The sequence below is a fragment of the Mirounga angustirostris genome, unplaced genomic scaffold (genome assembly GCF_029215605.1).
Source record: "Mirounga angustirostris isolate CCGP_5_RB_7025 unplaced genomic scaffold, mMirAng1.0.hap1 SCAF_4, whole genome shotgun sequence".
Lineage (NCBI taxonomy): Eukaryota > Metazoa > Chordata > Mammalia > Carnivora > Phocidae > Mirounga > Mirounga angustirostris.
In genome coordinates, this window is record NW_026991712.1 from 97,364,967 (window position 1) to 97,388,631 (window position 23,665).

Sequence of the window (23,665 nt, forward strand, 5' to 3'; positions counted from 1 at the left end):
GAATTCTGTTCAGCAGCTTGCACCTTACGTTTAACATAACTTAGAGATTCTTTTCTTCCTAGAACATAGACTCCATTAGCTAGTCCCCTCTGGATAGACACTGAGGGCTTTCTTGCTCTTTCACTGTTTCAGAGTTGAACATAGTGGAAAAACGGGCAAACTCTGGAGCCGAGCCCCAGCACCCCTACTTACTAACAGTGAGAACTCGGGCATGTTACTCAGCCCCTCTGTGTCTCCCTTTCTCTTCTAAAATGAGAATAATAATAATTGTAACCTGCTAGTGTTTTGTGAGCCTTCCATGAACACATGCCAAGCACATGGAGTATACTTGGACTATGACAAGCCTCACTAAGTTTTAGGCAGTTTGGTGAATGCTACAATTTAAACTACACAGGTGATTTTCCACAGGATGTATTTGTAGCTATAGGATTTAAAACATGGTTAGCTTTTGCCAAATTGCCTGCCTTGCAGTTGTATGTGCATCTTGGTTCCCCGCAGTCCTGCCCAAGTGGTTTGTTAGCAAACTTTCTGAAATTTGCTAATCTCATTGATGGAAAACATCTAATTGGAGTCTTAATTACTATTTCTCTTATTATGAGTAAACTTGAGTATCTCCTCATATTTTGAAAAGCCACTTATATTTCCTTTTCTGTGACTAACCCAGACTCATCCTTTGTCCCCCCCCCTTTTTTTTTTCTACTGAGTTGCTGATTTTTTTCCCTACTGACTTATAGGAGCTCTGAGTATATTAAGAAAATTACCCCTTTGGCTATGAGATGCTTTGCAAATATTTTCCAGGCTTGGCATTTTGAACGGTATTTTGTAAGTCCAGTTAATCAACCTTTTCTGGCTTATTGGCTTTGGGTCATACATCCGAGGTGGGGACCACTCTATTTTTAAAGTTCTCCCATATACTCTCCTAATGCTTTTACTTTTTACAGTTAAATTTTTGATGCATCTAGAATTTATTTTGATTTAAGGAGGGAGATGTGGATCTGATCTTATTTTCATCCACATGGCTGCCTACCATCGAAACACCTTTTATGGATAAACCAATTTCCCCCAAATGACTAGATATGCCATCTTCCTCATACTCTCAATTTCCTCATGTATATCTGTATCTAGTCTTCTTATTCTATCCCATTTGTTTACTCATGAACCATGAAAACATTTTAATGAGTCATGCTTGATAAAACAGTACTTTTAGTTAGTGGTTAGGGCTAGCCTTCCTATATTATTTTGCTTCTTTTTATACATTTTCCTGGATTTGCTTTCTGGTTTATTGTCTACCAGGGACTTTAGAGTAACCTTACTGAAGGAAAAATAATCTTATTGGGGGGTGCCTGGGTGGCTCAGTCTCTTAAGCGTCTGCCTTTGGCTCAGGTCATGATCTTGGGGTCTTGGGATGGAGCCCTGCATTGGGCTCTGCTCAGCAGGCAGTCTGCTTCTCCCTCTGGCCCTCCCCCTGCTAGTGCTTTCTCTCTCTCTCAAATAAATAAAATCTTAAAAAAAAAAAAAGAAAATCTTATTGGTATTTTTACTGGGACTGTCTGTGGGATCATCCATTAGGATTTGGAGGGGGTTAACATTTAAATTTTTAGCTCCCATATAACATCGCTTTGCGTATCTTTTACGCTATAGCAAAGAGGTGGACTCTACATTTGAATAGCGCTTTATACGAGAGGGATCTTACATTTGTATAAAACTCTTGGGATGTACAAAGTACCTCAGGAGATGACATCTCACTTATTCTCACACTAAGGGGTAAATGTTATTAGTTCTGTTTTCATGAGGAAGCAGTTACACTTACCAAAAGACCGCAGCTAGTTGGCGCCAAGCTTGCAACTTGGGCCCCCATCAATCCTGAGCTTGTTCTGGAGTACCATCACCTCTGTTAGGCTTCTGGCTGTGGGGAGTTCTGGATCTCTGGGTGTGACAGGACCAGACAAGTAAATGATGCGGGAGGAGCCAGCATTGTAAGAGGGGTTGCTTTTATTTGTAAATCTTGCTAACTTGCCCATTTGGCTGACTTCTCCCAAGTTGGTCAGTGGCACTGACTGAACACTCTGTGTGCTGGGCTCTGTACCACACACTTTGGAAGGGGACCAGGGAGGCTGTCTCAGCCCTCAAAGGGCTAGCAGGCTGTCCGTCCAAGCAGGAGGGCAGGCAGTCTCTTCTCAGGCCAAGAGAAGGACTCCCCCTCGGTCTTCACAATTGCTGGCTAACATTTCCAGATCCCACCCAAACAGCTCCAACTCTAGTTTGGCCACGCTGTGGTCCAGAATTTGTCCTAAGGGTAAGTGATATATAAAGATGGAACCGAGAATAAGAGGGACTGGCATCAAGCCTCATTGGAAAGGCAGGGAGAGTCTGTCACTTTGATTGGAGCATATACAACTGGGTTCAAGGGTGCAGAATGTTTCTTGGTCAGGGGATCACTCTTTTCTTCTGAGATTTTGAAAGCTACGCTCGCATAGGTAAGTGCTTCCTCCGGGGATGAAAGCTGCAGAGGAAGAAGGAGGAATAAGTGAGTTCAATTTGGAGGAAGGTGTCTCTTTAGAAGCCACTCAGAGGCTGGGGTCACAGAGGATCAAAGAGGTCAGAAGATGCACGTGCCCAGTGTCCCAGAAGCAGTGTGGTCATCTTACCTTGGCCGGAGGATCTCGGCTGGAGTGAGGGTCTAAGGGAGGATTCAGGGCCCAGGGACTGGAGTGACCTGCCACAGATGCCAGGAAAGAGAGGGATAAGTCTCACCAGTGGGGCCTGGAGGAATGGGAAGCCTCTCTCTGCAGGCTGGGGTGCAGGGGTGGGTGTTGGAGATGGCAAAAGTGGAGGGGCGGGGGGGGCAGGGAGAGAAGCAAAGGGATTCAGGTCCTCAGTCTGCAGACAAGGTAAGGGACCAGGCTTTTACTCCCCCCCAGCTGTTCTCAGTGTCAGAGCCAGAAGAGCTGTCCCAGCTCTCGGGGACCACTTACATTTCCTGTAGCTCTTTCTGATGAGGAAGATAAGGACCAGCAGCAGCAGCGTCAGTAGGACCCCCGCGAAAAAGGCTAAGACCAAATGCTGTATGCTGTTTTGGCAAAGAAAGGGAGCAGATGACCCTCTGGGCTTTCTGAAGGCCTCTGCCGAAGGCCAGAGAGTCACCGTTCCCGCCCGCGGGTGAATCCCTGAAATAGCTTTCATGCTGGTTCGGTGACTTTTACTCTTATCCACAGCTTTTCAACTTTCTGCTTTGGGGTTCCAGAACTGTTTGAGGCCTCAATGCAAACTGTGGGCTCCTGTGCCCCTCAGAAATCTTCATAAGCCCATCCACACAGTTTTTCAATGAGCTGAGGGGATTCATGAATCTCTCCAGGGATCTCCCCTCCCTGGGGCACTCTGGGTTAAGACCCACACTCTAAATATAAAAAACCGATTCAGTTCTTCAACTGTTTCTCGTCCCTTTTCCCCAGACCTGCCTCCCAACTCTCATCAGACGAGGCTGTCAGCACAAAATCCACTGCCATGTGGTACAAGGTGAATTAATAGGCGGGAGAGTGCTGGCTTACTTGGTGTGTTCCAGGAAGCGGGGGGCAGAGGCAATTGTCGGGGCCGCTGTGCTGGCACTTTGTCTGTCTGCGGGAGATGAGAGAGCACAAAGGGGCTTAGTGTCTCTGCCATGGCTCCTGGGTCTTCAGCTCAGATGTCCCCAGGTGCCCCACCCTGTCCAAGGAGCCAGGGAAGGTAAACGATGGAGGGCCCCACCCTGCAAAAGGAGAGGATGATGTTTCGCATCCTGGATCCTTTAACTTGAAAACTAGAGTTAGAACTGAGAAAACAATCAGCTACCCACGTGGAAGAGGAGCCTTGTGTTTCTGCCGCTCCATGTGCCCCTTTGACAAACAAACACATCTCCTGTCTCTCCCTCCAAGATTTAATGGACCCCGGGGAGATGAGCTTCCTTGGACAGAAGCAGACAATGTCAAGGCCAGGGAATGGAGAACCAAAAGCAAAACCCAGAACTAGCATTTCCCAAAGTTTTGGGGAACTTGACCTTGGAAACTGCTGCCTTTTTTAGTTTGTTCCTTTGTTTGCAGGGCGGCTTCTAACAGTGACTAGCCAAAGGCAGTCATAGTGAGCTCTCCCAAGGCTGGTGCCATAAACAGGGGGCCAGTAAGGGAAGTGAACTGCATTGTCCTAAGCTACCCAGCTGGTCTCGTACTGAGCACACAGACACCGTTTACTCAACTTGGGAGGATAGATTGTTCTCCCTGGTTCCCCTTGTCACTCTTCCTGGCATCGGATAAAATTTGATTCTTCTAACTTCAGAAATGTTGTCCCATGCAGCTCTTTAGTACAGTTACTGGTTAATCCAGGCCGTGTTAACTCAGTAATGAGGCAGGTAATGGTTTCTGTCCTGGACTTACCATTGTTGGGTTCAGGTTTGGAATGCTGTCCTCCCATGCTGTCTTCCCGAGAATAAAAAATGTTCCTCTTTGAAAGCCTAGAAAGGAAAGGTAGCAGAGGGGCAAACTCTGAGACTGTAATTTTAATACCAGAGCAGTATCGATGAGAGAGAGGCTAGTCATGGTGGGTGTTCTAGTGAGGACAGTGGTCATGGACTTTACATGGTGTGGTTACTACACCTCAGCAACCAGTCCTCAGCTTTGCAGGTCCACAAATCTGATCTTAGCAGGGCACCAAGAATTGACTGATTGGTCCAGAACTGACTCACACCAACTAACTCACAGGAGACTGATGTATAAACTGAAATGACATAAGGAACATGTTGATGTCACCAGCATGTTCTATCAGAACACGTGAGAAAGCCAGTTAAAACCACAGTTTGCTTGGCATTGAATTGAACTAAGTATGGGAGAAGATGAATGGATGATTTTAATATTGAACATCATAGAGATCTAAAGTATTTGCCTCACTCCTCCCTGGCAGTGCTGGGTAACCTTTGACCCACTTTCTTGTGAAGGTCCTTCCTCTAGGCTGTATCAGAACTTTTATTCTGTTCACATACTTGTCTTTTCAAGTATGTCAGTGTCCTTATCTAGGCTATGGTTCTACTTCTTATGTTAACTTTTCTGTATTTTCCCTTTTATTTATTTGTACTAAAAAGTATAAGGTACCTAAAAGCAGCAGAGTAAAATCACCGAAATCCTACTAACGATTATTAATATTTTAGTGTATTTCTTTTTAGTTATACTTCCATGAATTTCCTAAAAGCTAGTTGAGACTTCATATCTCCTTTTTTGTTGTTTTTACTAAGTTTTTTTTCAAATCATAAACATCTCTCCCATGCCACTCAAAACTTTCTATAAGCATTTTTAGTGGTGAAAAGTATTTCTGTTATAGCCATGAACGATAGCTTGCTTAACCAGTTTCGTTGTTGATAAAAATGGTCTCCACTTTTATTTAAAGAATAAAACCATGTTAGGAAACCACAGTTTTGCTTCATATTTAGGCACACCCATGATAAGAATTTTTGGCTCTGCTTATACCTGCTGTATTTTAAGGTAATTTATTTAGACAATAAATGCCATCTATTATTTGTGTTTATTTATTCAGCTTTCAAAAGTGAATCAATTTCCAGTCCTTGGACATGGGGAGGGTCAGGAGAAGGATACCTCATCGCCATGTGCCACTTACAATAGCAACAATAATAAGTCTTTAGAATCGACCAAATAACATAATCTAGGATAAAGTGCTGACAGGGAAATCTGGTGAGAATTCTGAGACATGAGACCAGGAAGCCCACCATCCACAGCAGAATCATCAGTGGTAACAATTTTTCTAGCATTTTTGCTCCTTTTCTAATTTAAAAGTCAACAGTGCTCTTTGCAGAGCACCATAAAATATAGAGTATTTTTTAAATATCGAAATATAAGTTTGCCCTAAAAAGAGCATGGTCTTATCCTATGAATTTATATTGGACTTCGCCACTGGGGACGTGGGAGATGAGATGATCGTAGGCTTCTGTAAAATCTTAACCTTCACATCAGTGGCTCTGAATTTACAACCATCCCACAGAAAAATGCTACTAGAAACACCTTCAAAAATTCTGGGGCCACCCCATTCTGAAAGACAAAACCGTCGCACATTGCAGCAGGGAAATAAATTCTTACAGATCCAGGCCAAGAAAAGCAGGAAACACATTTCTGTTTGAAAACAACACCCCAAACATTTGACAGAGCATAAATCAAGATAGAAACAGCACTATATATACTTTCTCACGTTTTGTCCGGTCCTGGGAGACTCTTACCGATTGCCGTAAAATCCACCAGCTACGTGCAGCCACTCAAATACAACCCTTCCCCCACCAAATAAAGTTAAACAGAAAAAAAAAATGATAGAAACCACTAAAAATTAGATGACATTTTCTTTGGGTGAATGATTATTTCATCTAGATTAAAAGCATGGGGTAAATGCATTTACCTTCTAAGACAAAGTCCGGTCATAAGACGCCACTTGTCTAGGACTGAACTTTTCACTTGCTCTGTGACTACGCCTACTTTTCAGAGATGACGAAATAGTGGTTTACTGCTACTACCCTATCAAGCTGTGTGTTTCAAACTTGAGGTCAGATTTCTCTTTGAGGCCAACATTTTTTATATATATATATATATATATAAATTATTTTTTATAACAGCATATATTTTTTAATCCCATGAACAGCTTCTTTTGTATCTTTTGACACAGGAACACTGAACATAGGGGGTTAAGACAAGTTTATTTCTAATTAAGTATTTATTAAGTATTTAACCACCATGCGAGATAAGGTGGAGTTCCCAGCAATATGCCTTCATCATTGTCATCAAGCATCTTCAAATCTCACTTGTTCTAGCCAGAAAGATGAGGCTGATAAGGAGGGACAAAGAGCAGTGTCAAGCATGAGGTTACTAGCTGGGCAGACATGAAGAGTGTTGGGAGTTATATAGATCCCTGGGGGCGCCTGAATGGCTCAGTTAAGCGTCCGACTCTTGGTTTTGACTCAAGTCATGAGATTGAGCCTGTATGGGGCTCTGCGCTCAGCGAGGAGTCTGCTGGAGATTCTCTCTCCCTCTCCCTCTGACCCTCCTCCCCAATCACGCTCAGGCTCTCTCTCTCTCTCAAAATAAATACATAAAATCTTAAAAAAAAAAAAAAGAGTTATGGAGATCCCTTCAGAGGGAAGGCGAATCATTTCTTTATAAATATTTATCCATAAAATAATGTTAATATTCTGCATCTTAAGAGAAGTAGTGGGCGCCTGGGTGGCTCAGTTGGTTAAGCGACTGCCTTCGGCTCAGGTCATGATCCTGGAGTCCTGGGATCGAGTCCCATGTCGGGCTCCCTGCTCGGCAGGGAGTCTGCTTCGCCCTCTGACCCTCCCCCCTCTCATGTGCTCTCTCTCATTCTCTCTCTCTCAAATAAATAAATAAAATCTTAAAAAAAAAAAAAAGAAGAAGAAGAAGACACCATGGGCGCCTGGGTGGCTCAGTTGGTTAAGCGACTGCCTTCGGCTCAGGTCATGATCCTGGAGTCCCGGGATCGAGTCCCGCATCGGGCTCCCTGCTCAGCAGGGAGTCTGCGTCTCCCTCTGCCCTCTTCCCTCTCATGCTCTCTGTCTCTCATTCTCTCTCTCTCAAATAAATAAATAAAATCTTAAAAAAAAAAAAAAGAGAAGTAGTGAAAAATAGAGGATGAATTTAGAAAAATAAACATATGGATTTAGAAATATTAACCAAAATAGAATTTGTGAAAGATTCATTATCATGTAGTCACAGATATTTAAGAAATTTGGACCACAGTAATTTCTAAGAACACTATAGAGGTCCTGGTTACTCTATTGTGTTTCTTATAGGTACGCCCTATAAGAAAACAGTACCTTGAGAATGAAATCTGATATTTAAGGATTCAAGAAGTGTGACAAAAGAAAATAATCCCTGAAATTATTATTCTTTTTACAAAAGAATGTCCTCAATTTATGGAGCTCATGGAAAATAAAGCAAGAATTCTTATGCTTATGAGGCCGAAGTTATCAAAGGAACAGACTGGATAGTCCTCATCAGATTATCCTCTCAGTAGCTCAAAGAAACGATTGAAATAGAGAAAAAAACACCTTTAATTTAGAATCACTATCTCTGGATCTCTTAATCAAGAAATGCGTGCTATTTTTTTCTTTTTGGTGTAGTATTTGAAAACAAGAAACAGTCTATAATTTGAAAAAAGATACTTAAAACAATACATATACTTGCTAAATAAACTGTGAACTAGGTGCTGTGGATATTTCAGAGAACAAGCCAGAAAATTTTCTCATGGGGCCTATTGTCTAATTGAGAAGAGAAATCATAAACACGAAAACAGCAGACGTTACAGACTGTGTTAATGGCCATGAAGGACACAAGCAGAGTGCCATGCTAGACTAGATTAAATGATGGCAGAAGGTCTTTAGATGAAATGGATGAGTGGGGATGGTCTGTCCAAGGAGCAGACACTGAGAACCAGAGGATGGGAAAGAGCTGGTCAGGCAGGGAGCCCCAGAAGACAGTTTCAGGCAGAGGGCATAGCAACTCACAGACAAGGGAAAAGGAAGAACTGGCAGAGCCGGCCGAGCTGGTGAAATTGGGCAAGGCTGCATACAGGTGGACCCAGAGCTGGGGGTCTGGGGCATGGATGGGGTTTGGATGGAGGGGGCAGAAAGGAACCACAGAGGGAGTACCCCAGGCCTGGGACTGGTTGCTGTGATTCAGGGGATGTTTTTCCCGAAGATCAGTGTGGTTCAAGAGTGGAGCATTTTTGGGGCGCCTGGGTGGCTCAGCTGGTTAAGCGACTGCCTTTGGCTCAGGTCATGATCCTGGAGTCCCAGGATCGAGTCCTGTGTCGGGCTTCCTGCTCAACAGGGAGTCTGCTTCTCCCTCTGCCCCTCCCCTCTCTCATGCTCTCTCTCTCATTCTTTCTCTCAAATAATTAAAATCTTTAAAAAAAAAGAGTGGAGCACTTTTTTTTAAATTTAAATTTTTTTATTAAATTCAATTAATTAACATATAGTGTATTATTAGTTTCAGAGGTAGAGTTCAGTGATTCATCAGTCTTATTTAATACCCAGTGCTCATTACATCATGTGTCCTCCTTACTGTCCATCACCCAGTTACCCCATCCCTCCACCCTCCTCCCCTCCAGCAACCCTCAGTTTTTTTCCTATGATTAAGTCTCTTATGGTTGTATCCTCTCTGATTTAGTCTCGTTTTATTTTTTATCTATGATCCTCTACTTTGTTTCTTAAATTCCACATATCAGTGAGATCATATGATAATTGTCTTTCTCTGATTGGCTTATTTTGCTTAGCGTAATACCCTCTAGTTCCATCCACATCATTGCAAATGGCAAGATTCCATTTTTTTTGATGGCTGAGTAGTATTCCATTGTTATATATATATGCCACATCTTCTTTATCCATTCATCTGTCGATGGACATTTGGGCTCTTTCCATAGTTTGGCTATTGTGGACATTGCTGCTATAAACACTGGGATGCAGATGCCCCTTCAGACCACGACATTTGTATCTTTGGGGTAAATCCCTAGTAGTGCAATTACTGGGTCATAGGGTACCTCTATTTTTAACTTCTTGAGGAACCTCCATACTGTTTTCCAGAGTTGCTGCACCAGATTGCATTCCTACCAACAGTATAAGAGGGTTCCCCTTTCTCCGCATCCTCAACAACGTCTGCCGTTTCCTCACTTGTTAATTTTAGCCATTCTGGTGTGAGATGGTATCTCATTGAGGTTTTGATTTGTATTTCCCTGATGCTGAGTGATGTTGAGCATTTTTTCATGTGTCTGTTGGCCATTTGGATGTCTTCCTTGGAGAAATGTCTGTTCATGTCTTCTGCCCATTTCTTGATTGGATTATTTGTTCTTTGGGTGTTGAGTTTGATGAGTTCTTTATAGATTTTGGATACTAGCCCTTTATCTGTCATTTGCAAATATCTTCTCCCATTCTGTCAGTTGTCTTTTGGTTTTGTTGACTGTTTCCTTTGCTGTGCAAAAGCTTTTTATCTTGATGAAGTCCCAATAGTTATTTTTGCCTTTGTTTCCCTTGCCTTTGGCAATGTGTCTAGCAAGAAGTTGCTGCGACTGAGGTCAAAGAGGTTGCTGCCTGTGTTCTCCTTTAGGATTTTGATGGATGCCTGTCTCACATTTAGGTCTTTCATCCATTTTGAGTCTATTTTTGTGTACGGTGTAAGGAAATGGTCCAGTTTCATTCTTCTGCATGTGGCTGTCACATTTTCCCAACACCAATTGTTGAAGAGACTGTCTTTTTTCCATTGGACATTCTTTCCTGCTTTGTCGAAGATTAGTTGACCATAGAGTTGAGGGTCCATTTCTGGGTTCTTTATTCTGTTCCATTGATCTGTGTGTCTGTTTTTGTGCCAGTACCATACTGTCTTGATGATTATAGCTTTGTAATAGAGCTTGAAGTCTGGAATTGTGATGCCACCAGTTTTGGTTTTCTTTTACAACATTCCTTTGGCCATTCAGGGTCTTTTCTGGTTCCATACAAATTTTAGGATTATTTGTTCCAGTTCTGTGAAAATAGTTGATGGTATTTTGATAGGGATTGCATTGAATGTGTAGATTGCTCTAGGTAGCATAGACATTTTAACAATATTTGTTCTTCCTATCCATGAGTATGGAACGTTTTTCCATTTCTTCGTGTCTTCCTCAATTTCTTTCATGAGTGTTCTATAGTTTTCTGAGTAAAGACCCTTTGCCTCTTTGGTTAGGTTTATTCCTAGGTATCTTACAGTTTGGGGTGCAATTGTAAATGGGATCAACTCCTTAATTTCTCTTTCTTCTGTCTCATTGTTTGTGTATAGAAATGCAACTGATTTCTGTGCATTGATTTTATGTCCTGCCATTTTGCTGAATTCCTATATGAGTTCTTGCAATTTTGTGGTGGAGTCTTTTGGGTTTTCCACATAGAATATCATGTCATCTGTGAAGAGTGAGAGTGCGACTTCTTCTTTGCTGATTTGGATGCTGATTTGATTTCTTTTTGTTGTCTGATTGCTGAGGCTAGGACTTCTAGTACTATGTTGAATAACAGTGGTGAGAGAGGACATCCCTGTTGTGTTCCTGACCTTAGGGGGAAAGCTCTCAGTTTTTCCCCATTGAGAATGATATTCGCCGTGGGCTTTTCATAGATGGCTTTTATGATATTGAGGTATGTTCCTCTATCCCTATGCTGTGGAGAATTTTAATCAAGAAAGGATGCTGTATTTTGTCAAATTCTTTCTCTGCGTCAATTAAGAGAATCATATGGTTCTTGTCTCTTCTATTAATGTTATGTATCATGTTGTCTTTTCTTTTATTAATGTGATCAAGCACATTGATTGATTTGTGAATGTTGAACCACCCTTGCAGCCCAGGAATAAATCCCACTTGGTCGTGGTGAATAATCCTTTTAATGTACTGTCAGATCCTCTTGGCTAGTATCTTGGTGAGAATTTTGGCATCCCTGTTCATAAGTGATATTGGTTTATAATTCTCTTTTTTGGTGGGGTCTTTAGTTTTGGGACCAAGGTAATGCTGGCCTCATAGAACGAGTTTGGAAGTTTTCCTTCCATTTCTATTTTTTGAAACAGCTTCAGTAGAATAGGTGTTAATTCTTCTTTAAATGTTTGGTAGAATTCCCCTGGGGGGCCATCTGGCCCTGGACTCTTGTTTGTTGGGAGATTTTCTTTATTACAGCTTCAATTTCCTTGCTGGTTATGGATTTTCTATTTCTTCTATTTCTTCTTCTTATCAGGTTTTCTATTTCTTCCTGTTTCAGTTTTGGTAGTTTATATGTCTGTAGGAATGCATCCATTTCTTCCAGATTGCCTAATTTGTTGGCATATAGTTACTTATAATATATTATAATTGTTTGTATTTCTTTGGTATTGGTTGTGATCTTTCTTCTTTCATTCATGATTTTATTTATTTGGGTCCTTTCTCTTTTCTTTTTGATAAGTGACCAGTGGTTTATCGATCTTATTCTTTCAAAGAACCAGCTCCTAGTTCCATTGATTTGTTCTACTGTTCTTTTGGTTTCTATTTCATTGATTTCTGCTCTAATCTTTATTAATTCTCTTCTCCTGCTTGGTTTAGGCTTTACTTGCTGTTCTTTCTCCAGCTCCAGACCTTTCTTGTTTCTTGAGAAAGGCTTGTATTGCTAATACTTCCCTCTTAGGACTGCCTTTGCTGCATCCCAAAGGTTTTGAACAGTTGTGTTTTCATTTTCACTTGTTTCCATGAATTTTTTTAATTCTTCTTTAATTTCCTGATTGACCCATTCATTCTTTATAGTAGGATGCTTTTTAACCTTCATGTGTTTGAGTTCTTTCCAAATTTCCTCTTGTGATGAGTTCAAGTTTCAAAGCATTGTGGTCTGAAAATATGCAGTGAATAATCCCAGTATTTTGGTATCAGTTGAGACCTGATTCGTGACCCGGTATGTGATCTACTCTGGAGAATGTTCCATGTGCACTCGAGAAGGATGTGTATTCTGTTGCTTTAGGATGGAATGCTCTGAATATATCTGTGAAGTCCATCTGGTCCAATGTGTCATTCAAAGCCCTTGTTTCCTTGTTGATCTTTTGCTTAGATGATCTGTCCATTGCATGAGTGGGGTGTTAAAGTCCCCTACTATTATTGTATTATTATCAATGTGTTTCTTTAATTTTGTTATTAATTGGTTTATATAACTGGCTTTTATACGAGTGGGGGCATTTATACCCCATGTTAGGGGTATAAATATTTACAATTGTTAGATCTCTTGTTGGATAGACCCTTTAATTATGATATAGTATCCTACCTCATCTTTTATTACAGTTTTTGGTTTAAAATCTAATTTGTCTGATAGAAGGATTGCTACCCCAGCTTTCTTTTAATGTCCGTTAGTATGACAAATGGTTTTCCACCCTCTCACTTTCAATCTGGAGGTGTCTTTGGATCTAAAATGAGTTTCTTGCAGACAGCATATCGATGGGTCTTGCTTTTTTACCCATTCTGATACCCTGTGTCTTTTGACTGGGACATTTAGCCCATTTACATTCAGAGTAACTACTGAAAGATATGAATTTAGTGCCATTGTATTACCTGTACAGTCACTGTTTCTCTATATTGTCTCTGTTCCTTTCTGGTTGATGTTACCTTTGGGCTTTCTCTTTGCTTAAAGGATCGCCCCTTTAATATTTCTTGCAGGGCTGGTTTAGTGATCACAATTTCTTTTAGTTTCTCTTTTTCCTGGAAGCTTTTCATCTCTCCTTCTATTTTGAATGACAGCCTTGCTGGATATAGTATTCTTGGCTGCAAATTTTTCTCATTTAGCACCCTGAGTATATCATGCCTGTCCTTTCTGGCCTGCTGCCAGTCTAATGTGTCTACCCTTGTAGGTTATAGACCTCCTGTCCTGAGCTGCTTTCAGGATTTTTCTGTCTCTGAAATTTGCAAGCTTCACTATTACATGTTGAGATATTGACCTATTTTTTATTTTTTGGGGGGGGGGCAGTTCTCTGTGCCTCCTGGACTTGAATGCCTGTTTCCTTCCCCAGATTGGGGAAGTTCTCAGCTATAATTTGCTCAGATATATCTTCTGCCCCTTTCTCTCTTTCCTCTTCTTCTGGGATCTCAATTACTCTAATACTGTTTTGCTTTATGGTATCACTTATCTCTCAAATTGTCCTTGTGCTCCAATAGTTATCTCTTTTTCTCAGCTTCTTTATTCTCCATCATTTTGTCTTCTATATCATTAATTCTCTCTTATGCCTCATTTATCCTAGCAGTTAGAACTTCCATTTTTTTATTGTATCTCATTAGTAGCCTTTTTTATTTCAACTTGATTAGATTTTAGTTATTTCTCCAAAAAGGGATTCTCTAGTGTCTTCTCTGTTTTTTTCAAGCCCAATACATAAGTGAATTTGAGTGATATTTGGAGAGTGGTAGCAGGAACAAGGAAGGGCAGAAGGGCAAAAGATCAAAGATGTTACCAAAGGGCTGAAGGAGGAAGAGCCAGAGAGGGAAACAGTAGTAGCTCAAGACTTGAGTGGCAATTAATTAATTAATCCAGCAATAACTGAGCACCTACTATGAACCACATGCACTGCCAAATTCTGGAGTAAACAGCATAATGAAATGTTGTAGATGCAATGCTCACATCTGCACCGGATGGAGTGGGATTCAACAGAGAAAAGGCTGAGCTTACACAATAAGGAGGGAGACTGAGTGTCACAAGAAGCATCATAGAGGAGATGATGTATGAGTTGTGTCTTGAAAGATGAATCACATTTTCTAGGCAGGCAGGGGAAGGAAGTGTATGCCAGGCAGAGGGACTGCATGAGCAAAGGCATGCTTTGTCATGTTGGTTACAGTCCAGGAAATGCAAGTATTTTGCCATGGCTGCTGCAGCGGGGAATGAGGGTCAGGTGGGGATGGGGAATGGAAGAGGAAAGGCTGGAGAGGAAGGACAAGACCAGGTAATGGAGGGCCCTAAACAAATCTTACCTTAGAGGGAATGGAGAGATGGCTGAAGAGGAGAAACATGGTCACATTGGGTTTAGGCAACAGAACATAGGAGGGCTGGGGAGGGGCCGGGCAGCGGGTGGCAAGTCCTTTACCATTGCAGAGCTCTGACCAGAGGCAATAGCCATGGGGAAGCAGAGATGGGGCAGAGAGGTGATGAATCTAGTCATTTATTACTTGTAAGAGGAAGGTATGGGAGAGAGGAGCTCAGGGTAGCTCCCAGATTTCTGCATTGTGTCACTGACTAATAGTGCAGATATAGAAGAAAGGGGTATAGGATTGGACAAATAATGTGTTTATTCTTCAACACATTGACTTCAGGGTGCTCATGGAACATTCAGGCAGAGATGTGGCGAGGGTAACTGGGCACACAGGCCTGGGGCTCATGAAAGAGATCTAGATTTGTGTGGTAGACAGTCCTAGTTCTGGCCCACAACCAGTTCTCCTCTCCTCTGGCCCAGAGCCTCACCTGTGTTTGGGTGGTGCCATGTGACTCGTTGTGGCCAACAGACTATGAATGAAAGTGATGTATTCCCTTTGAGTTGAAGCATTTAATCACTGAAGTAAGACCTCTTCTGACCCCTTCTCCTGCAGGGCGATCATGAAGATTTCGTGGTGTGAAGGTAAGGTTGCAGGCTCTGAAGCTGGATCACTGTGTCATCATATGGAGGACAGTTTCTCTGGAGGGTCACTTGGACCTGTGGTGGATTCTCCATGAGCAAAAAATAAGCTTTTCCATGTTACACGAAGATTTGGGGATAGTTTCTTATCTCACTTAACCTAACCTATCCTGCCTGATACAATTTGAGATATAGATGAGGAAGTCATCAGCATACTCATGATAGTAAAAGCCATGGGGACGGCTAAGATTGTCCAGGTCGTCTGTAGAGTGGGAATAAAAATTCATCAGACAGAACCCTGAGGAACACCAATATTTAGGAAGGAGACAGACAGTTGTCAGCTAAGGAAATTGAGAGGAAGTAGTGATAGCAAACACACAGTATTAGAAGCCAGGGAGGAAAGGAAGGAAGGAAAGCTGTGGCCAATAGCACCAGATGCTGCCAAGAGGGAGGCCCAGTAACACGAGGACTGCAAAGAGTGGACTGGATTTAGAATGAAGGGATCATGATCTCTTCTGCGAATGCAGCTTAGGTGTGGCAGTGGTGGAGACTAAGACTTTAGTGGGTTGAATGATGAACACGAATCCCAGGACATAGACTGGATCTTTAAAGAGATCCTCTTGTTAAAGAACACCAACCAACGCTGGATGAAACATGTTAAACACCAGAATTGAAAAATGTGTGGCTGAACTGGATGTTGGAAATCCTCAAAGGTAGAAAGGAAGCATGTTGAGTGAGACCTGGAGCTGGTCTTTGCTCTGGGAATATCTGCTGATTTTTGTTGACCCAGAGCTAGGGTCGAAAGGCCATGTCCATGAGATCAGGAAACCAAGTCGTAAGCCTGCACAAAGGGGGGAATTTGCATCAGACCCTCTGAAAGGAGACCCACAGCAGGTGGATTAGGAAAAAAGCCATGCCACAGTGGAAATGTTAAGGATCCTTGTTGTACTAGCTTTTGACAGCAGCGTAACAATCACACATTTCCAGGCCTAAAAGAGTACACATTTACTATCTCTCAGTGTCTGTGGGTTAGAGGCTTGGGTACAGCTTACCAGGGTTCTCTGCTTAGGGTCTCACCAGGGTGCAGTGCAGGTATTGGCTGGGACCTTGGTTTCATCAGAGGCTTGACTGGGGGAAGATCCTCTTCCAACCTCCATTTGTTGCATGAATTCATTTCCTTTCAGCTGTATGACTGAGGGCCCCAGCTTTTTACTGCCCGTCTGCTGGCGCCTGCCGTCAGGTTCTAGAAGCTGCCTGCCATTCCCTGCCTATGGCCCTGTTCATAGGTAGTTCACAACATGGCAGTCCGCTTCTTTAAGGCCAGCAGGAGAGTCTTGCCAGGCTGCTAGGATGGTCTTATACAGTGTAATGCAGCAGTGGGAGTGACTTCTCATCACCTTTGCCACACAAAGTAACCCAGTGGAGGGAGTTGTAACATACCGCCTTTGCTATATTGTAGTCATTAGATGCAAGTCACAGATTCCATCTGCGCTCAGGGGAGGGGATTTTACTGAGGGTGACACGACGGCAGCACTGTGGGGTAGAGCAGAATTCTGCCTGTCACACTGGCTTATTCCAATCTTGGCTCTGGGCAGAGGAGAATAAAGAGAAAAACAAAACAACTTTTCTTTGAGGAATCTCCGACCGCAAACCCAACTTCAGGAAGTTTTGGGCCAGATTCTGTACTCCTTGTGGTTCTGTATCTTTTTTTTTTTTTGTCATTCATTTCACAATACTTTCTAATTTCCTCTTTGATGCATGGATTATTTAGAAATGCATTTCTTAATTTCAAAATACATGTGGATTTCCTTATCATTTTGTTAACAACTTTTAAGCACAATTGCTCTGTGATCAGCAAAAATATTATGCATGATTTCAATCCTTTAAAATCTGTTGAGGCATGCATTATGCAACATTATATGGTCAATTTTTGTACACTATTTCTTTTTTTTTTTAAGATTTATTTATTTGAGTGAGAGAGAGAGCATGAGGAGGGGCAGAGGGAGAGGGATAGAGAATCTCAAGCCGATTCTGCGCTCAGCGCAGAGCCCTACACAGGGCTTGATCTCACAGCCCTGAAGTCACGACCTGAGCCAAAACCAAGAGTCAGAGGCTTAACTGACTGAGCACCCCCAGGGGCCCCTTGTATACTATTTCATTGGTACTTGAGAAGAATATGTAGCCTGTGGTTATTGGGAGTAGTGTTCTATGTATCTTTTAAGCACAGTTTGTTTTGTTCAAATTCTATAACCTGCTTATTAATTCTTTAGTCACTGATATAATTATGAATTTGTCTACTTCTACATAAAAATATTTTAAAATCTCACTAGTTTATATTTACACTTACAATGTTCACTTAGGTTTACTCACATATTTAACAGCTATGTTTTTCTTCCTTTTTCCCTGTTTCTGTCATTTTCTGTGGGATCGTTTTCCTTTTTTTTTTTTTTTAAAGATTTTGAGAGAGAGAGAGAGAATGAGCAGTGGTGAGGGGCAGAGGGACAGAGATAGAGAGAAGCAGACTCTGCTGAGCAGGAAGCCCGACATGGGTCTCGATCCCAGGACCTGGGGATCATGACTGGAGCCAAAGGCAGATGCTTAACCAACTGACCCACCTAGGCACCCCCTTTTCCTTAAGAATACCTTTTAGTCTTTCAATGAAGTGCCACTGGTTGATAACTCATTTTTAGTTCTCTCAAAATCTTTATTTCTCTTTCATTCTTAAAAGATACTTTTACTGCTATAGAATTCTAGTTAGGTAATTTCCCCCCACAGATCGACCATTTTGTGTCATGATCTTCTGGCCATGAGCTCTTTAAATATTGCCTCTGCCTCATTTTCTTTGGGAATTCCAACTACATATTAGACCTTATTGTATCTTCTCTGTCTCCTACTCTCCCTTTGGTATTTTTCATCTTTGTCTCTCTCTTCCTTCTTTCCAGTTCATAACTGCTCCATTCACCTTTGTCTAATCTGTTATTGACAAGTGGCCAACTGAGCTAATTTTTCTATATAGTTTTTCAGTTCTAGAATTTGTATTTTTCAAATTTTCTTTTAAATGTTGTTTCTGTTTTTTTTGTCAACATTTTCAAACTTGACTTTTATCTGCTTTAATACAGTAAGCATAATTAGTTTATGGCTTATTTAGTTCTTGCTTACAGATCCTTATCTCCTAATCATCTGATTATCTTTTACTGTAAAATTGGGTTTGAAAATCGTTTGTAGAAGAAAAGACGAGGATCATGTTTTGTTCCTCTAAACCAGGTTTCTTGTATTGCTTTTGCCAGGGACCTGGGGGCACCAGCAATCTGGGATCACCTTAATCCAAGTTCAGGGCTGAGTGTTCATGGAGTCGTTCGCTCACAGCAGGGCGCTGGCCATGGAAGGGCTGGTTTTTTAAGTCTGCACCAAAAGCTGAGTCTGTGTGTGTTGGTGGTAGGCAATGGTGATGTTTACTTGCGTCTCCCTCCTCAATGGGTCCTGAACTCCATCTTTCACTCCTCTAGTCCTGTGAGGTCACCAAAAGAATAGCTTAGTCTCTTAGCTATCTCTTTCAGGCTGGCAAATGCTCCCAGGGCTTAAGTGGGCCCAAGTCCTAAACTCACCTCTCTGAATTTCCACTGTCTCTCAGTTCTTGGCCTGATGATTTCTCATTACCTCTTCAAGGTGCTTTAGTATTCTTAAGATATGTTTTATATCTCACCCAAATGTTAACAATTTCTTCAGTCAGACAGCTGGTCTGAATTACCTAGTCTATCATTACTGGAAGCAGATGTTACAAGATTTTGCATTTCAATTGCATTTTAACCCCAATAACAAAGTTCCAGGAATCTACATCTTAATTTTATTTCTTAACAACAAACAAAATTTAAGGTACATTTTTTATTTTTTTATTTTTTTTTAAGGTACATTTTTTAATACTAATAAAGAATAGAGAGTTTTAGAATAAATGTTATATAAAAGAGGTACCAGACCTTAACAGAGAACATAAAAAAATTTTAATGGAAAACACTTAACACCTAATACATGGAGAAACATAATCCTTAATTACTTCCTTTACTGTCATTTATCTTGTTCCTCTATCTCCTGCAGTTCCTGGAAACTGGAATTTACATCTTAAGCCTTGATAGATTCAAGTTAATTATTTTTGGCTAGATTACATCATAGGTGATACTGTCTACTTTATATTTAATCACATCAGGAAACATTTCTGGTTATCTCACCATGAAGGATGTTAAGAACAGCCACTGACTTAGGGTGACTGACTTGACTGGAATGGTCTTCAGATTAGTAATTATCATCATTATAAATTTTTTTATGCTCACTATAAAACTTTTATAACAAGACTCTAACATTTCCCTTTTTTCATTGACATTGTAATCTATTTCTTTTGCTAATACAAAAATACTTCAAATTCAATTAGACTTTTTCATATCATGTACTTAAAAAACAATCATGATACTCTAATCTGCAGACTGCACAGCCAATCACCACGCAGCCTGTTGGTAGGTCCCAAACCACATCTACCACATAGAAATACATTTCTGATAATTTATTTATTTTTATTTTTTATTATTATTATTTTTTAAAGATTTTATTTATTTATTCATGAGAGACAGAGAGAGAGAGAGAGAGGCAGAGGGAGAAGCAGGCTCCCAAGGAGCAGGGAGCCCGATGCGGGACTCGATCCCAGGACTCTGGGATCATGACCTGAGGCGAAGGCAGACGCTTAACCATCTGAGCCACCCAGGCGCCCCATTTCTGATAATTTAAAGGTAGAGATTTGGAGCTGGGGTCTGGAGTTTTGCCTCTAGGACCCCTGCTCGGCTTATCATCTCTTCTGGCTGTTGGCTGGCTTCACTTTGGGTTGACACCATACTCCTTGGGCACAGGTAAACAAATTCCTCCAGCACATCCATGGCCCCTTGCCCAACAGAAGCAGCATGTGCTCTACAACCAGCCACTATTGTTTATGTCCGGGTGGCAGAGCACTCTCTCTTGGCAATGTTTCAGTGTCGCTGAGTGCAGGACATCAGTCATCTGGTTCTCTGGTTCTGGGGACTGTGGAGCCTGTTCTCAGAATCTGCTCAGACCAAGTGGCCTGATGAGGAGCCCCAGATGAAACTGTTCTCAGCCTGAAATCATTGGCCCGGGGATCAGCCTGGCTGCCCCACATATTAAGGAGTAGTATCTCCTGGCATATTTGCCATCTGTGGCAACCTGTCTGGGAAGCTCTGAATTTGTGCAAAGTCTGCAAACTGGAAAAGTTTAGACGTGTGAGGAACAGCAAAGGACAGGTGGCCAAAGCAGAATGAATAGGGAGAGTGGTAGATGAGGTCAGAGAAATTGCTGGGGACCAGATCATATAGTACCTTATGAATAATGGTAAGGATTAGAGTCTATTCTAAATGGGGCATTACAAAGTTTTATGCAGGGGAGTGACAGGATTCGACTTACATTTTATAATAAAAGGGGTGCAAGTGTGACAACAGAGAATGTAGTAGCCCAAGTGAAACATGGCAGCTTGGATTAGGCAGTAGTAGGAGGGGACAGATTTATAATCAGTTTTGAGAGTAGAGGTAAACAAGACTTGCTAATGGATTAGACAGAAAAGTGAAAGGGTGGGGTGCCTGGGTGATTCCATCAAGTGTCTGCCTTCAGCTCAGGTCATGGTCCCAGGGTCCTGGGATCTAGGAGCCCCACATCATCATCAGGCCCCCTGCTCAGTGGGGAGTCAGCTTAGTCTGCCTCCCCACCCCTCTTGTGCTTGCTCTCTCTCATAAAGTCTTAAAAAAAAAAAAAAAAACGTGAAAGGGACTAAGGCTGACTCCTAGTTTTTTGGGCTGACCAACTTGGGTGGTACCATTATCTGAGATGGAGAAGACTTAGTGAAGAGCAGGCTAGGGGTGGAGACTAAGAGATCTATTTTTAACTTACATTTGAAATGTCTTTAAGGTATCTAATAGGTGTGTAGACAATACAAGTGAGGGTAAGTAGTGTTCTGGAAATTATTTTGTGTAGGTCTATTTCCTCACTGCCTTTCAATCCTTTACCACCACTGTAATCTATCTTTTGTCCCTGCTATTCAAACAAAACTACTCTAAGAAGGGCCAGAGACTTCCAAGCTATTAACTCTAATGGGCACTTTGAGTCCTCTTAATCTCCCCGAAAAAGTGGCTCTTCTGACATGGAACTCTCCAAAGTCTTGATTTTTGACACTGCTCTCTCCCAATTTTCCTCCAGTAACTGGCTATTCCTTCTTTTGCAGAATTCTCGATCATTTCGGAAACACTGATAGTCTTTCATGGCTCCAAGACTTACTCTCTTTCTTGAAGTCACAGTGAATAACAGTACCTCCCGTTCTCTTCCCTTTCAAGCAAGAAAGCTGTGACTCACATTGATTGTTCCCTTCTTCTATATTCTGCACACTCAAGTCCCACTAATGTTGCCTTTAGTGTTTCTCAATTCCCTCCTTTCCAACCTCACCGACAAGGCCTTTGGTTAAGGTCTCCAATGTCTTTTGGCTAGAATGAACCTGAAGCTGAGCTAGCTTTGCCTCTCTCCAAGCTGTCCTCTACTGTTGATAGTGCCTTTTCTGAAACAAAAATCTAGTTGTCATTCCTCTGCTTAAAACCTTTCACTGGCTCCCCTGTCCTCAGAACAAAATCCAATTGCTAAGCACAGTATTTAAGGACCCTAATATAACTCCTATTTGTATTTCACTCGAGTAACTTCTTGAATTTTAAAAATGTTACTCTCCTACATTAGCTTCTTCTTCTTCTTCTTCAATCACAAATGCTGCTCCTTCTTTCTGGACCCAACTCCTCATTCTTTTGGCTAACTTCCTCTTTCAAATGCCAGCTCAGCCTTTCTTTTCTGACCTGTCACCTTCCTGCTCTCTCCGTTTTACTGGAAATTCATTGACTTCTTGGGACTAGATTTTTACTTTAAGTATTATTCATTCAGGTTAACATTTATTAATAGACTAGTTACTGTGGTGGTTCATAATGTGTCAAGTGGGTTAGGCTGAACTACTTTCCAGAATTCTCTTCCCTGAATGTTTTGGTTAAGAGTGAGCATTCAATTCTTGAGCAATTTTAGAGGGCAGATGTGAAGCAACAACTATTTAGTAGCTCATACATGTTGTTGCTCATCTGTGGCTCACCAGTTGGAAGGTGGGCCTGCAACTTCCCAACCTTTCCCTGGATCACCCTTCAAGTTTTTCTAACCTTTGGACAAGGTATGTGCGAAAAAGGACCCAGGCTTTTCCAGGAGTCCTATTATCAAACTCCGAGGTAATAAAAATGGCAAGGGCTTCAATCTGTGCTTGCGATTTCTACTTGTTCCTGGTCTCCCACTTTACAGCCATCTTCCCTTCTTTATTGCCTGCTCTTGGACTTCAAGCTCCTACATCAGAAACAAAGGTCACAGCCTCAGAAAGCCATGGTTAACCAGCTCCCACGACAGTGTCAAGTCAAATCCCGTATAAACCTCTACCCTAGTAGTTCTGCTTCTCTAACTGAACGCTAACTGATAGTTCTGTACAAGAATGAGGCTAGTGACACTACTGGAAATGGCACTTGTCATTATACTCCCACAGCACCCCTGCTAAAGTCTCTATTGTTCATATATTCTTACTGCCTTTCTAGATTTTTAACTTTCTGAGAGGGAATTTTATCTCTGTATGACCAGTACAGGATGGTGCTTAGCACAAACTAGGTATTTATAAATCCTTTGTTAAACAAATAATTTGGAACACCTCTGCTGACCTAGGAAAATCTCTTTAAGTAACAGTAAAGATGTCAATCTCATTTCTATAGCAGATGAATACATTAGCCACCAATAAATACTGACCTGACATCGGCTGTTACATAAATTAAAATCCTAGTAAGTCAGTGAAAGCAGCAATTATTCAAATAGTACATATTTTCAAGTATTTCCTATTATGTAAGTTGTCCTTTGTGTACAAGTACATCCTTATACAAGTATGGGAGAATTAAATGCAGATAAACCTATGGAAAGGCAGAATTTTCTGACTTACCTGCTGGCCTCTTGAGGGTAATTTTATGACACACTGGGTCCATAATATTTTCTATAGACATACCACTAAAATAATAAAGCCAATAATGTGATTTGATACACATTTCCTTTAGTTATTTTAAGAATAAAAAGCTTTAAATTTCCTTAACTTGTCAGTTAGCCAGAAATAGCTTACCACTAAATTATCAGCTCAATGACATGTTTAATTTTTACCCATATGATGTTAAAATATTTCAGAATATTATGCAACCTGAAAATTCTAGCTTCAACTTATCACTTATAAAGTGCAAGATGGTGGAGGAGTAGGAGACTTAAATTTTGTCTGGTCCCAGGAATTCAGCTAGATAGTTATCAAACCATTCTGACCACCTACGAACTCAACAGGAGATCAAAGAAAAGACTAGCGCAATTCTACAAACAGAAAAGCAACCCCTTTCTGGAAGGATATATAGAACAATACTGAATAAAATCAA

The 23,665-nt window shown here is 41.4% G+C and overlaps 1 protein-coding gene across 3 annotated transcripts; it reads right to left on the reverse strand.

Moving 5' to 3' along the window:
- Positions 1-1,698: 1,698 nt before the first annotated feature.
- On the reverse strand, positions 1,699-23,595 carry CUNH1orf162 (chromosome unknown C1orf162 homolog). 3 transcript variants are annotated; one of them, XM_064588660.1, is made up of 6 exons: positions 18,471-23,595; positions 4,407-4,483; positions 3,549-3,615; positions 2,976-3,070; positions 2,649-2,716; positions 1,699-2,503 (listed from the first exon to the last, which is right to left on the reverse strand). In XM_064588660.1, exons 2-6 carry the CDS (start codon positions 4,441-4,443, stop codon positions 2,342-2,344), a joined length of 429 nt encoding a protein of 142 aa, XP_064444730.1. In that variant the 5' UTR covers positions 4,444-4,483; positions 18,471-23,595; the 3' UTR covers positions 1,699-2,341. The 3 variants fall into 3 exon arrangements, with proteins under 3 accessions (XP_064444730.1, XP_045752925.1, XP_045752926.1); XM_045896969.3 differs by lacking the exon at positions 18,471-23,595 and adding an exon at positions 6,424-6,483; XM_045896970.3 differs by lacking the exon at positions 18,471-23,595 and adding an exon at positions 6,251-6,395.
- Between the last annotated feature and the right edge of the window lie 70 nt (positions 23,596-23,665).

Excerpts from the sequence above, each read along its gene's own strand:
- CUNH1orf162 (XM_045896969.3), bottom strand. The coding sequence starts at position 6,446 with ATGACCGGACTTTGTCTTAGAAG. Across the intron at positions 4,484-6,423 it reads ACCGGACTTTGTCTTAGAAG|GCTTTCAAAGAGGAACATTT; the intron begins GTAAATGCATTT and ends TTTCCTTTCTAG. Across the intron at positions 3,616-4,406 it reads CAAACCTGAACCCAACAATG|ACAGACAAAGTGCCAGCACA; the intron begins GTAAGTCCAGGA and ends CATCTCCCGCAG.